Here is a 12643-nt window from a genome sequence, read left to right as displayed (position 1 = left end):
TGTTAGTAACAAGATGGTTTACATCAGACAGTTCTTAAATTGCACTGATGAACTTAACATTCCTGTAACAAACTAAAAGGAATCCTGTTATATCATCATTAGTTGAGACACTGGATGATTCAGTATACTGCTCATAGGACCTCAAGGTCTTTCACTTGCAGCTGTAAGTTTGAATTCAAGCCAGTTGGAATAATGAGAACAAGCTTCTACCCCTATAAAAAAAAAAAAAAAAAATCGTACCTCGCAGTCCTTCAAACATGCAAACCAATTCATTAAATAATCTGTCCAGCACTGCATGTGACATGTCATGCAAATTCAGTATACCTGCCACACCCTTATTTTCCCCTCTTCATTGTGCATACTGCGCATGCTGACTTCTGATCCTCCTTCCCTTCCTATCTATGTCCAAGCCAAGAATTTTTGTTCACTCACTTTCTCAAACATCAGAGACTAACTCTGATCCAAACAAATTCAACTGGGTCAGTAAGGGCTACCTTTTTTTTTTTTTAATGTCTTGAGAAATTAAGAATTCAATACTTTAATTCAAATAGAGTTGACTGAGTCATGCTGGGATAGGGGAAGGAGATTGAGACAGTTCAATCCTTAAATAACCTGCCGTAAGTAGGAGAGGTTTAGCAGGGCAATTGATCTTGCCCAAGTGTCTTCCCACACTTTTGTTGAATCTACAGCTCAAACACAAAACACTCCACTATTTTTCATTGCTCAAATCATGTGCAAAGATAGTTATCTAACTAACATCCAGTGAGAAAAGGTAATCTGTAGAAAATAAGGAAAGAAGAGGAAAAAAAATGAAAATAAACATAAAAAAACTCCACCCTGGGGTTCCCTTGCAGCAGCACCCCTTTTGGCAGAGGGCTCAAGAATCCAGCTCATTCCTTTTTAAATATACACAAAACTTCAATCGTCAAAAGACTGAGGTGAGAAGTGACACTTCATGCCATGATGTTTTAACAAAATGCCTGAGTGATAGCTGCTTCAGCTTCTACTCCTCAACTTGATCACCCAAGAGCCACTTCCCTTTTTAAACTTTGCCTCTTGAATCACATTATTTAGTCAGACTGAGAAGTTTGCTGGAACAGCTGTTTTTCCTTCTAACCACACTAGCAGTATTCTTTAAAAGTTTTCAGCATCCAAAATCCAGAATATTTGGGGTAGAATCAGGAATGAATGAAACAAAAATGGGATGTGAAATGTTAACTCTGAAATAGCTTTTTTAGTTAACAAGACAGAAAAGGTTAACACAAAGAAAAAAAAAAAGTGACACACCTAAGTTTAAGTTTACCTTGTAAAACAAAATCCTCCTCTAACAACTAGCTAGTAAAATTTATTGAAACCACCCCAATCATTTGTCACTGTTTATCCAAAAACTGAATTCTAACTTGGACAGAAAGAAATTTCAAGTTCACACTGATATATAATTTTAACCCTATCACTTGAAAACAAGAAAAACCAACCCACTAGTGTTATATCAAAAAAACCAACTTCTTTTAATATTACTTTACTTTTATACTAACTAATCATTTTCAAAACAAAAATTAATGTCTTGTCCAGAGCTTTCAGAGCAAAAAAACAAACAGCCCAAAAGCCTGTTGAAATAAACAGTCATTATTTCTATCTTTATTTCAACTTTTCAAAACATTAAACAGTATTAAAAAGAGAGGAAAAAAAAAAAAGTAATCATCAATTCAGATGGACTTTGATGCCGAAGAAAGAAAATACTGACGCGGAGTGTGGCTCCACTGGAGAAAAAAAAAAAAAAAAAAAAAAAAATCAGTTGAAAAATGCATCCTAGCTTCAACTATTTAAAAAAACAATACAAAATCCAATATTTATTGTAAGGACAATGCTGAACAACACACTCTTCTTGCAGACTTTGTTAAGTTCCGAAAAGCATTTTGTTCTGAATAATGTTTCTGACATTTCACATATGCCAATATTCACTCATTTCTAACACTCTGCATTGCTAAAATTTGAATGTTATTTAGAAATCAGATGTGCTGAGCCACTTTTAAAAGCAACTGAATACAACCTATTTTTCATTAAAGAAGTCTTAATTCATTGAAAGAAACTATACCTTATGAGGAACAAAGTTTTTTCACATTAACATTTTCATAGTTAACAACCTTACTGGTACTTTTGCAACGATATCCACACTAGTGAAGATAAATGTATATTTTAGCTTGAAATTATTCCATCTGCTTGACAACAATCTATTAGGTCATAAGGCAGACAACAAGAGAAAATTAACATAGATCTCTAGCTTTTGAGTTTTACTAACTCTTATGGGGAAAGAGTACTGCTTTATGACGAGCTCATATATGGAAGAGCATTTAGTGACTGCATAAAAATGAATAATAAAAATACTGGCATATAAATAGGTCATGAAGATTAAGATGCTTTTCTTGTATTAATCTTACTTAGATTTCTGAGCTTTAAAGTAGAATATCACAAAACTGACATTGGAAAATGATGGTGGGCTGTTTACTACCACCATAAGTTAAAGTTAAATCACAAAATAAAAGGATTACAGACTCAACCGGGGAAAAGCACTAGGTCAGGACTGCAATCTCTATTAATTAGGTATCCCAGCTGGGCAGTGGGTATGCAGCTGTTAACTTGATCAATGACTTACCTAAATGTCATCTCTACTGATTCGCTTATAAATTACCAGCAAGTGAGACTAATGTACAGGTGCTAATTTATTTAAACTGTTCTCTGCAGTTCTACATAGCTTTATAAACTGCATCTGGCACCTAATGTTAGCTGTCAGTTGTACTTAGACATGCCTGTCCTAACGACTCTGTTCATTAGAAATGAGCACAAATTATGAAATATTGTGAAAAATGATACATCAAATGGAATGGGCAAAGCAAATCAATTAGAGAAACTTCATAGCACATATTCACACATAGGAGAATAAAACATCCTAGCTTCAGAGTGAGGTCTATAATACCAATTAAAAAGCAATTGGTAGACTTCTGCAGAGTTATATATCAATTTGCTGGATTTTTTTTCTCCTCCAGAAATACAGTTGTAATGCACAGCTTAACTTTTCATTCCTAAATAAAGGCATCAGTAGAAGGCAATTCTGCTTCCACAACGTTCAGAAGGATTAGCAAGTAAGTCAACTTATTTTCCTGTTTAAAACTTCACAAGATTTAGCTTTTATTCAACTATACCTAAAACTCCAGTGAAGGACAGAATCCTATGATGTCTACTTTTGAAATACACTGCACAGACTGATTAACAGTAGAAGACATGGAGGTATATAAGCACTCAGAAAGAATTATTACTGTTCGAAATGTAAAGCTTGATAATTCTTCTGCCACTGCTTAAGCAGCTTTTATATTTTTATAACAGAAATTTACTTATGCATAGCAGACACTATTACGCACTCTAAGTATTTTCCAACACCTGATGGAATACAAAGAAATCAAATGTACCACAGATACTCGGTATCACCAGACAAAACACTACTCTTGGCTCTACTTCTCCATCTTTTCAGAAACAGAATCTGCAAAGCAGTCCTATATTTATCACCTGTGCTGCATTTGTAAAACCTAATTTCCAGAATGAATCTGCTTTTACTAATGATGGAGCTCAACTAATTCTGTGCAAACTATGATAGTGCTGTAGATTCATAAAGGAGAAACCACTACTTAGATATGGTCATTTTCTATTTCTTGCAGTCTTGCTGTCTGCAAGCCCTCCCCCTAGGCTCTATCAAAAGAAGGAATCCAGACTGCAGATTAATGCATTCTACAACCATTAAACTTTCGGGCAAACCGAACTATTAGCATCAACATCACACTGTACTAACGTGGGAGGTATTCTGGTGGCAGGTCTGTGTATGAATACTTTACAGGAAAGTAACCCAAAAAAATAATGGTCATTAAAGGTAAGAAAAAACACCTAAAAAATATGTGAAAATGAGATTCTATAGTCTGTACAGAAATAAGAAAGCCAATGAAAAGAAACAGGCTGCTATTACTACTGACCTACATCTGGCCTCAATGAATGCTTTTACTGTTGACAGGACCTTGTCCACTCTACACTGAGACTGGAAGGGTCTCTGCATTGGCACTTGTCTGTAGAAGAGCAAAGTGATATTTACGATTCAGAAAGTAGTCACAGTACCAGTGCATAGCTTTGTACTCAAAGCTCAATTTCCTACAGATTTGTGACTTGAAGTCAAGCTTCCCTCATGGATTTTCTGGTACCTGATAAAACTCAAGTGTCATTTCAGCCTTTTTCTCAGCAGGCCATTAACTGTGTGTCTCTTCTCTACTTTGCTGTTTATTTTCAGAGAAGTTTTCAGAACTTAGTTTTGAAGCCTGTCAAACATGTTTGAAATCAGCCTGTATCACCACCTACAGATGTAGTTCTTTCTTGGCATAAGCATACTGTCAAGACCTCTTATGTGGACACAGCTATGCTGACAGAATTTTGCCACTGAAAGAGGCAACAAACAATCTCCTCGCCCTGAAAAAAACAACTGAACCATGCGCACCTCTCTTTTGGCACATTGCACATTACTAAGTCTACTCTATGGGCCCTGCTGATATACTGTGCTGCCATGGCTATAGTAATAGTGTCACTGCTGCACAGGGAAAGCTTCAGCCATGAGACTTCACACAGCTTCACCTAAGAGTGAATGTCACCAAGTGACATTTCTCCTCCCTACCTCTGATGTGCGATAAGACAGAAATGACAGAAGTGAAGACCAGGTGGGACATTAAAAAAAAAAAAAAAAATCCATGCAACAAAACATTTTTCTGAGTGAAAGGAAGCATATCTATACATGAGCCTAAATGACACAGAGAAAGAGGCCACCCATCTGTCAGTTGTCAGAGGGAATGGCAATAAAATAGTATGTTTCGAGCTACTGATATGAGCTTAAATTCACATCTATATTAAAATCCCTAAGCTAAACCAGAGTGTTAGTTGTAAAACATCCTATAAAATTTAATTTGCATTACCAGCAACCACAGTATCATACAAGAAAACCTGACCTAAATATACACAGCAGGTCAAATTGTGGGTAAACGTTTTGAAGTGCTACATAAACCTTTACAGTGCCTCTTATAACCTCAGATCAAGGGGATTATCCATTAGTACTTTTTAAAAGAACCTACTGTGCTTTAGCAAGATATGGTATACAGCTCTATACTGTGATGTCTGGCCTCACATGGTAGCAGTGGCAGAATCTCTATTCACAGTCACAGTTGCAATGTTTGCAATGTATAGTAGCATTCTTTCTTATTCTGACAGTTTGATTAAAATTCACAGAGAGCTGAGGGGCTCATGCTGAAGTAAAGTGCTTTCAATATCTGAAACTCTACAGTAAATTACTTCTCCAACAGAGCAACTGTACTTACATCAATATCCTCTTGGGTAAAAGTTTCTGGATCTTCTCCCATCATGTTGGCTAAATGTCTCTTTCCTAGGTTGAACTCTTCAATCTGTTTTTTAATAAATGCCTCTGTGTACTTTTCAGGTCCTGAGGCTTCTACATTTTTCCTCTGCACTGCTGTGGTGGTATAGATTAGCCTTAACATCTAACAAAAACAGAAAAGAAAAAAAGAAGCGAGAGATTTATTTTATATTTTTGGCACAGTGCGGTCTAAATAAAATGAATAGTATAACAAGCCATTCATTCCTATAACAAGATTCAACACATTATTGTATTAAATTAGAAAAGGCAATATTACTCATGAAACCGTTTTCTTCCAATTGTTTAATGCCCATAAACAGATAAACACATTCTATAAGTTGAACATTTTCACATATTACAATTAATTCAGAAGATTTTTCTGATGAAAAGAAATGTAGTATCATGTGTCAGAAACATCCAGCAAAAGCAAAACACAGCACTGATCAACAGACTCAACCTTATAAGAAAATAAAAATCTATCAGCAAATAAGCGGTTTTGTCTTCACCTAAAGCCATCCTGTAATGCAGTATGAAAAGAATCTGCAGGGCAGCTCTCTAGCAGCTTTCAGAAGCATGTGGCTGCACAAATACTGCTAAAGGCTCTGGAAAGGCTCTGGAGTGCTTCTTCCTTGTTCACAGTGCCAGAATGGTTCTTAAGCTACTTCACTGTCTCAGATACAACAATTAAACTAGTAGGGTAGTTCTCAGCAGCAAATACTACTAAGCATCGTTCCAGCTCAGAAGTCATAACTCAGGGGACAGTTATCTTTTGATCTTTGTGGGATACAGGTTTGGGTTTTTTTCTATCAAGACAATCAGTAGTGAAGATGACTAATTTCAATCAAGCTCTCTGCCAGACAAACAGGAACGTCACTGACAGAGCTGTAATGTCCCAATTCTGGCCTAGTGCCAATATTGCACACTATTTTGACTCTCCAACATTAGTATTAAAGTCCTCTGCAGCTTAATTATTCCACACACTGAATGAGAACTGATTATTTGTGTGGTCTTCTGTGGGTGGGGGGGGAGGGAATCACAAGAAAAAAGGGTGTGTGGAAAGCAAAGGCAGACAAAGAATAATTTTGAAGCAGAAAAATGCCCAGTTCCGTTCACCAGATAGTACCCTGAAACACTCCTCTCCAGCCCCTTCAACGTGCCACGGCTTGGTTTTGTGAGCAGACAGTGCCATTTCACAAGGCAGAGTGAGCCCATCTCACAGTCCACTCCTGCTAGCTTTCCTCCTGCTGCTTTCTTCCACTCCCTTCACTAACCCTGTGCCAGCCCTGGCACTCAGACTCTTCTGCAAGCCAGCTCAGCTCCCTAAATACGGCAGAACACTAACTTCTGCTTCCTCCCAACGAGTGGCCAGTTCTCTGCTGAGCTATTAAGTCCAAGCAATTCAGAGAAGGCTCTGAGAAGAGCCAATGCTGACAGGAGAAGGTGGCTGAACCACGCACTGGGAGCAAGGAAGCAGAGGAGGAGTCCTCTTTTTACCTTCATTTCTTTGAGCAAATTATTAAATTGCCTCTGCTGCTCCTGGAGCTGCAGCCTCAGTCTACCTTTAGCCAAACATTAAAACCCAAACACACACAACAAAGTGAACTAGTTAGGGTTCTTATGAGCAACAAAATAAAGCTACTTTGAAATAATTAAATGTTCTCCGAGTCACAGGAATTATGTCCTCCAGATGACGCTTTAGACATGCTAACCATTTTGGTGGATTTTACCATTCTGATTTAAGCTAAGATGAAGAGCATAAGATACTTGCTATCTTCCTGTAACTAATACAAATACAACAGTAGTCTTCAAACCCCGTTATAACCACAATGATACAAACACACACATCTCATCAAAACAAGATTACATGGAAATATTTGCAAGACAAACACAAAAGCAGATTGAACTTCTGCCTTTTGTTAGTAACACGAGTTAGCTTACACAAACTGCTCCTGTGACTAGAAGCTTTGGGTGTTCTGTATTACACGGTCAAGTCCTACATGAACAGGAAATGAAACGTGGCTTTTCTTTTACTGTCACACAGCCCACAGTATTCTGAACACTGGCAGTCCAGGATGGACTGGTCCAACGCATCCCATTTGCTGCACGTATGTACACCTATTCATGATCAATTTACCTGTCCATGACTATCTCGGGCTTCAATATACAAAATCTAACAACCCCACTTAAAATTTCAATTTGGAATAAAGACTATAATGTCCTGCCTTAAACCGACGTATAGCACATGCCTGTGCTGCAGTATAGGTCCTATGAATTCATTGAGGTTTAATAAAGAAGGTGAAGTAATCTTTGAATAACAAGGTCACACAAGATGGAAAGAAGTGACCCTCTATGCTTTTACAACCTGACATAGATAAAGATATGGCCCCCAAGGTATGTACCTCAGAAAAGCAACCAATACCTCTGCCAGAAAAGATTTTAAAATAGCTCCAAGGCAGAATTTGGTGCTGAAGAGCCTGTTGTTGCATTGTTTTCTCCACAGTTTACATGTATCACATTCAATGCTAGTCCTGGTTTGCCCATTCCTTTTTTTTTTTTTTCTTCACAGTCATGTTTTCTGTGAGGTTACATTGACATATATAGAATTAAAAGAAAAATAATCAAAATTTTAAATGTACACATTTTCCACAGCAAGGCTCTGGTGATTTCCTTAGAAAGCAGTAAGGAAAGCAGAAGTATCTCTGCACATTCCCTATTCTTCTCTCCTAGTCACTCCTCGGGAAAGAATTAAATTCATCTTCTGTCTTACTTGTCTTAATAGTAACTAATTATTTGTAATTCTTGTTAATGAACATATGATTCCTTATTACTTGGCCCAAAATTACTTTCTCTCTGCTATGCTTTAAACAGAATACTTTAAAAAAAGATTGCTTTCATCTTATTCCTGTCAATTTCTATTGTAATTTTCTCATTTTTGTCCTCCTTCCCTCAAGCTATTCATATTCTCCCCTAGTTTCAATTCGTCACTAATCAAAAGTCCCTGGACACACAAACTGTTCATAATTAGAAAACAGCCTCTTATGCAAATTAATATCTATTGTATTGGGTACCTCTTCTGGGATAAGAGTACTATTTCATGGGTGGTACAGGCAAGAACTGCAAAGCACAGCTAAATGCTTCTGGCATTTCAGTCAAACAAGAAAGCATGCTCCTCTACTTTCTAGAGGAAACCACAGAGGTTTGCATTCACTTCTTACACATTTCATAAAGCATTACTGCAGACAGCAGCCTCACCATTTTTAAAATAATAATGGTTATTAACAGTTCTCCTGAAATAACAGACACTTCTACCAGGACAGGGGAGAAGGGAAAGCCTTACTTCTTGACACAATTAACCTTCCCCTCCTGACTCCTTCCTGAGCAACCCAGCATTAAAGCAGTTTGGCAAATCCTGTTTTTTCCAGGAAGACCATAAACTTATAGAAAATCAGCTTATCTAAAATTTATTGAAAATAAGCATTTTCAGACAATTTCAACTCCTCTGGACTATTTTTTCCATGAAGAGAAATAACTAGGCCCTGTCTGTTTACTCCTCCTGTTCATTTTGCTTCACTGGAGTTATATGGATATAAAATCAACATGTATCACTAACAGAGGAATTAAGCTTACTGTACTTTTGTAATGGGAGGAACGGGGAATCAGGGACAGGAGGCTTGAATTCAAAAGAAAACGTTGCCCATTTTAGAACATAACATAATTACAGAAATAGAAAATTACACCAATTGATGTGGCACACATGCAGTTTGGACGTTTTTCTACTGCTTCCATGCTCTAAGCTGGCAGACTTCAACCATCTCCTTTTCCAAAACCATGCAGTGCACAAACAAATTTTTACTAAAAAGTTGTCTTTGGGATAAAACTTCACTAGGAGATGCAGAGCTGGAGCTGTACAACCACATCAGCCTGCAGGACTAAAGGTGCCCTGTGCCCACTCCTCCAAGGACTGGCACAGCTAGTGCTACTGAATCCAGCAGACATACAAGATACCAACAGCAGTCTTCTGGTCACTTGTTGCACAAGAAAAAACATATATTATGTAGCAATCCTACAGAATGTAAACACTTGGACCCATCCTGAGTTTCTAAATAATTATTTTTTTTTTCAATAGGCAAGTTTTGGTTTTCTAGTGTGCTGTTTTAATTGATTTACTTAAATAATATTTACATAATCTCAGATTTCAGTGGGCCCACAAACTCATTAGGTGAACTAGTATCAGGTTTATGTTTTAAGAAGCATTTTTAAAGCACATCAGAAAGTATCACAAGGCGTCAGCAAATACGCGTAAGTGATTTTATACTACTTTTTATACCTGATTTCACAAAGTATTTCACCAGAAGAAACTTCTCAAAATGAAGTTTCTTGACAGGTAACTGTAAAACTGCATCTCCCACACCCAGAAAAACTGCTTTCTGTGCATATTTGCCCAAATCTATGTATTAAGTTTTGCTTATACTATATACTATGGAAATAAAAGATAGCTCTAAATGTATAGATACATGGCAAGTGTCAGATGTGCATAATGGGGAATAGAATTTAGATCCAGTTGTTTTGAGGCACAAGTTATCAAATAATAAGAAGCTCTTCAATTCTAACTTAGTTAACAACTGCTGAAAAAGCTACTCCATTGCAAGCGTGTAGTTCTGAAAGACTGTCATTGAACTGCTACGATCATTCTGATACCAGTACATGTACCATCCACAATGATTTAGATAAGGTATCCAAGCCAATCAAATTAAATAGCATGTATGGTATTCTGAACTCCTCTGCTGAGAACAGCTATTCTCAGAAGTGACTGACAGCAACTAAGCTAGATAATTTTTTTTCTTTATAAATTGTGCTAAGTCTCTGTGTTTTGTTTATTAGAAGAATAGGAAACTAAATCTGTTTTTCAGTCAAAGCTAAGGGAAATGGAATTACAAAGTTTCTCTTCCATTTCCTCTCTCAATGCATGACACTTCCAAATACCAAAAAAAAAAAAAAAACCAACGAAGAAATTAAACCATTTCTCCCACTAAGATAGACAAGAAGTAATGAACTAAACTCCAGTAAGGGATTTCTAGGATAGGCATCATAAAAAAGTTTCCTAACAGTAAGGACGGAGAAGTACTTGATGGAAGAAATGGTTGTAGCAGGTCAGAACAAGGGTACGTCAACTTATTACTCTGTCCTCAACAGTAGCCGGTATCAGAGACACATAGAGAGAACAAACAAATAGGGATAATTTTCTCAGTACACTTCCCCAGTTTCAGCAATTCATGGTTCCAAGACATGCTGGTATCTTGCTTATAACAGTCCTCAGTCAAATTTTCTTCCAAGTTTTTTAAGTTACTTTTTGTATTCACATAAACGCTTAGTATCCTGAACACCCTCATCAAACAGTTCCACAGGTGAACTACAACTAATGGAAAGAAGAGTTGCCTAAGTTTCCTGGGCAATGCCTCCCACTAGTTCCCTTCGCATCCTTTTGTTCACAGACAGATGATTCATATGTAGCTGTAGGCTTAGGTACTGATCTCACCTCTGGGGGTGAGAGGAGCAGACAAACGATCTCTCAAGGCTCGTTCCAGCTTTACCTTGTACAGTGACTCCTGAGATCATTTCTTTGTTTACGATACAAATACTTTTCAACTCAAACTCAAGCAGGTGTCTAGCCAGGAAAACTAAGCTACTGTCATGATCATACCTTTGATATAGGATAACCAAAGCAACACAAACTATTCGTACTGAGAACAAAATCAAGTGTTAGAGTATCTTCAGCCATATTCTCTTTCTCATTCCTTGCACAACTTCAGTGCATGTATTTCTGGCTGCTGTGTAAAGAACTACCCACACTGGCACCAGGTCTTTATCCGTAATGGGTGAAGTTAATCTAGAAGTAACCAATATAAACAGTTCAAATTGCTCCTTCCAGTATTCCCTTTCATTTCCTTACTGCATCTATCTTGCATGGTTTGACCTAGCTCAGTCAGGGAACAGCTCTTCAACCCTTAATCTTAAATTACTTTGTAACTTGGAAGTGTTACCAGCATGCCTTTTCATCCACTTGCTGGTCACTGATTAAATATATATACAGGTGTATCAAATACCCCTATACAAAGAGGGTGGCTGTCCTCCATACTGAGAGAGGCTAAACTTTTTAATTAAACTGCAATCAGCTGAACACTGGTATCTCTCAAATCAAACAGCAATTCTGTTTAATCAGAAGTTACAGCACCTGTGAAGCGCGTTTCTCTCTCCATTGCAAGAACTGGGAGATGTCGTTATCTATTTACCTGCTGGTCAAACACAACTCAAGAACTCAATCTAAAATACTACCATCTTAAAGTACTTCACTTCCGTGTTGGCTATGGTCCATACATGGTTCTGTTCATTCTAGCGATATACATAATAAACCAGGGCTTAACTACTCTTTTTCTTTACATTAAGAAAAACGAACTCGGCTGACGGAAGGGCTATCTCGGACGCGGCGGCGCCGCCTCCTCTCGGCGCCAGCCCCGTGCACCCACGGCCGGCGCCCGGTAGGCCGCAGCCCCGCCGGCCGGGCCGCCCAGGGGGGCAGAAGCAAGCCCCACAACCCCCACCCCAACCGGGGCCTCACGAAACCCGCGTGGTGCCACCCCGGGTGCAAGGACACCCCCGGCCCGCCACCTGCTTCCCCGCCCCCCCAACCCGCCGCCGCCGCCGCCGCCTTCCTGCTCGCCCGCTACCACCGCACGGAGCCCCCCCGCCCCCGAGCAGGGCCCGGGGCCCCCAGAGGACGAAGCAGGCGGGGAAAGGGCCCGACCCGCCTCTCACCTGGGCGCGCGCCCCGCTCCAACGGCCACCCAGCCGCAGCACGCGCCCAACGGCCGCCGCCATGCCCGCGGCGCGGCGCCCCGCCCCTCCCTCGCCCCACACCGCCGGGGGAAAGGAAGGCACAGCGCGAGGCGGCGCAGCAGCTCTCCGCCGCAGGCCCCAGCGCCACCGATTGGCGGGAGGGGCCGGAGGGGCGGGGCCGCGCCTGCGCACTGCCTGCCCCCCGCGCTTCACCAGTGCTGTGGGGCTCTGCGGCAGTGGCTGCCGGCGGTTGTTTGGTTGTGTTTCGGGCGGGTGAGCGGGCGGCGGGCGGGTTGTCAGGATGTATTTTTGAAAGGTTAAAACGCGTCAGCATTGTTAAAATTCAGCCTGATC

The 12643-nt window shown here is 39.5% G+C and overlaps 1 protein-coding gene across 2 annotated transcripts in view; it reads right to left on the bottom strand.

Moving 5' to 3' along the window:
- Nucleotides 1-12343, bottom strand: part of MRPS9 (mitochondrial ribosomal protein S9) — a 36747-nt gene extending 24404 nt beyond the window's left edge. For both annotated transcript variants that reach the window (XR_014270524.1, XM_082498812.1), the window contains exons 1-2: nt 12269-12343; nt 5400-5579 (exon numbers count right to left, since the gene is read on the bottom strand). Coding sequence is in view for 1 of the 2 variants with exons in the window: in XM_082498812.1 (XP_082354938.1) it covers nt 5400-5579; nt 12269-12331 (243 nt within the window). In the remaining variant the exon portion in view is untranslated. The remainder of the gene's footprint in view (nt 1-5399; nt 5580-12268) is intronic.
- Between the last annotated feature and the right edge of the window lie 300 nt (nt 12344-12643).

Source organism: Vanellus vanellus (genome assembly GCF_965231255.1).
Source record: "Vanellus vanellus genome assembly, chromosome: 1".
In the NCBI taxonomy this organism is placed as follows: Eukaryota; Metazoa; Chordata; class Aves; order Charadriiformes; family Charadriidae; genus Vanellus; species Vanellus vanellus.
This window is presented reverse-complemented; position numbering and strand designations above follow the sequence as displayed.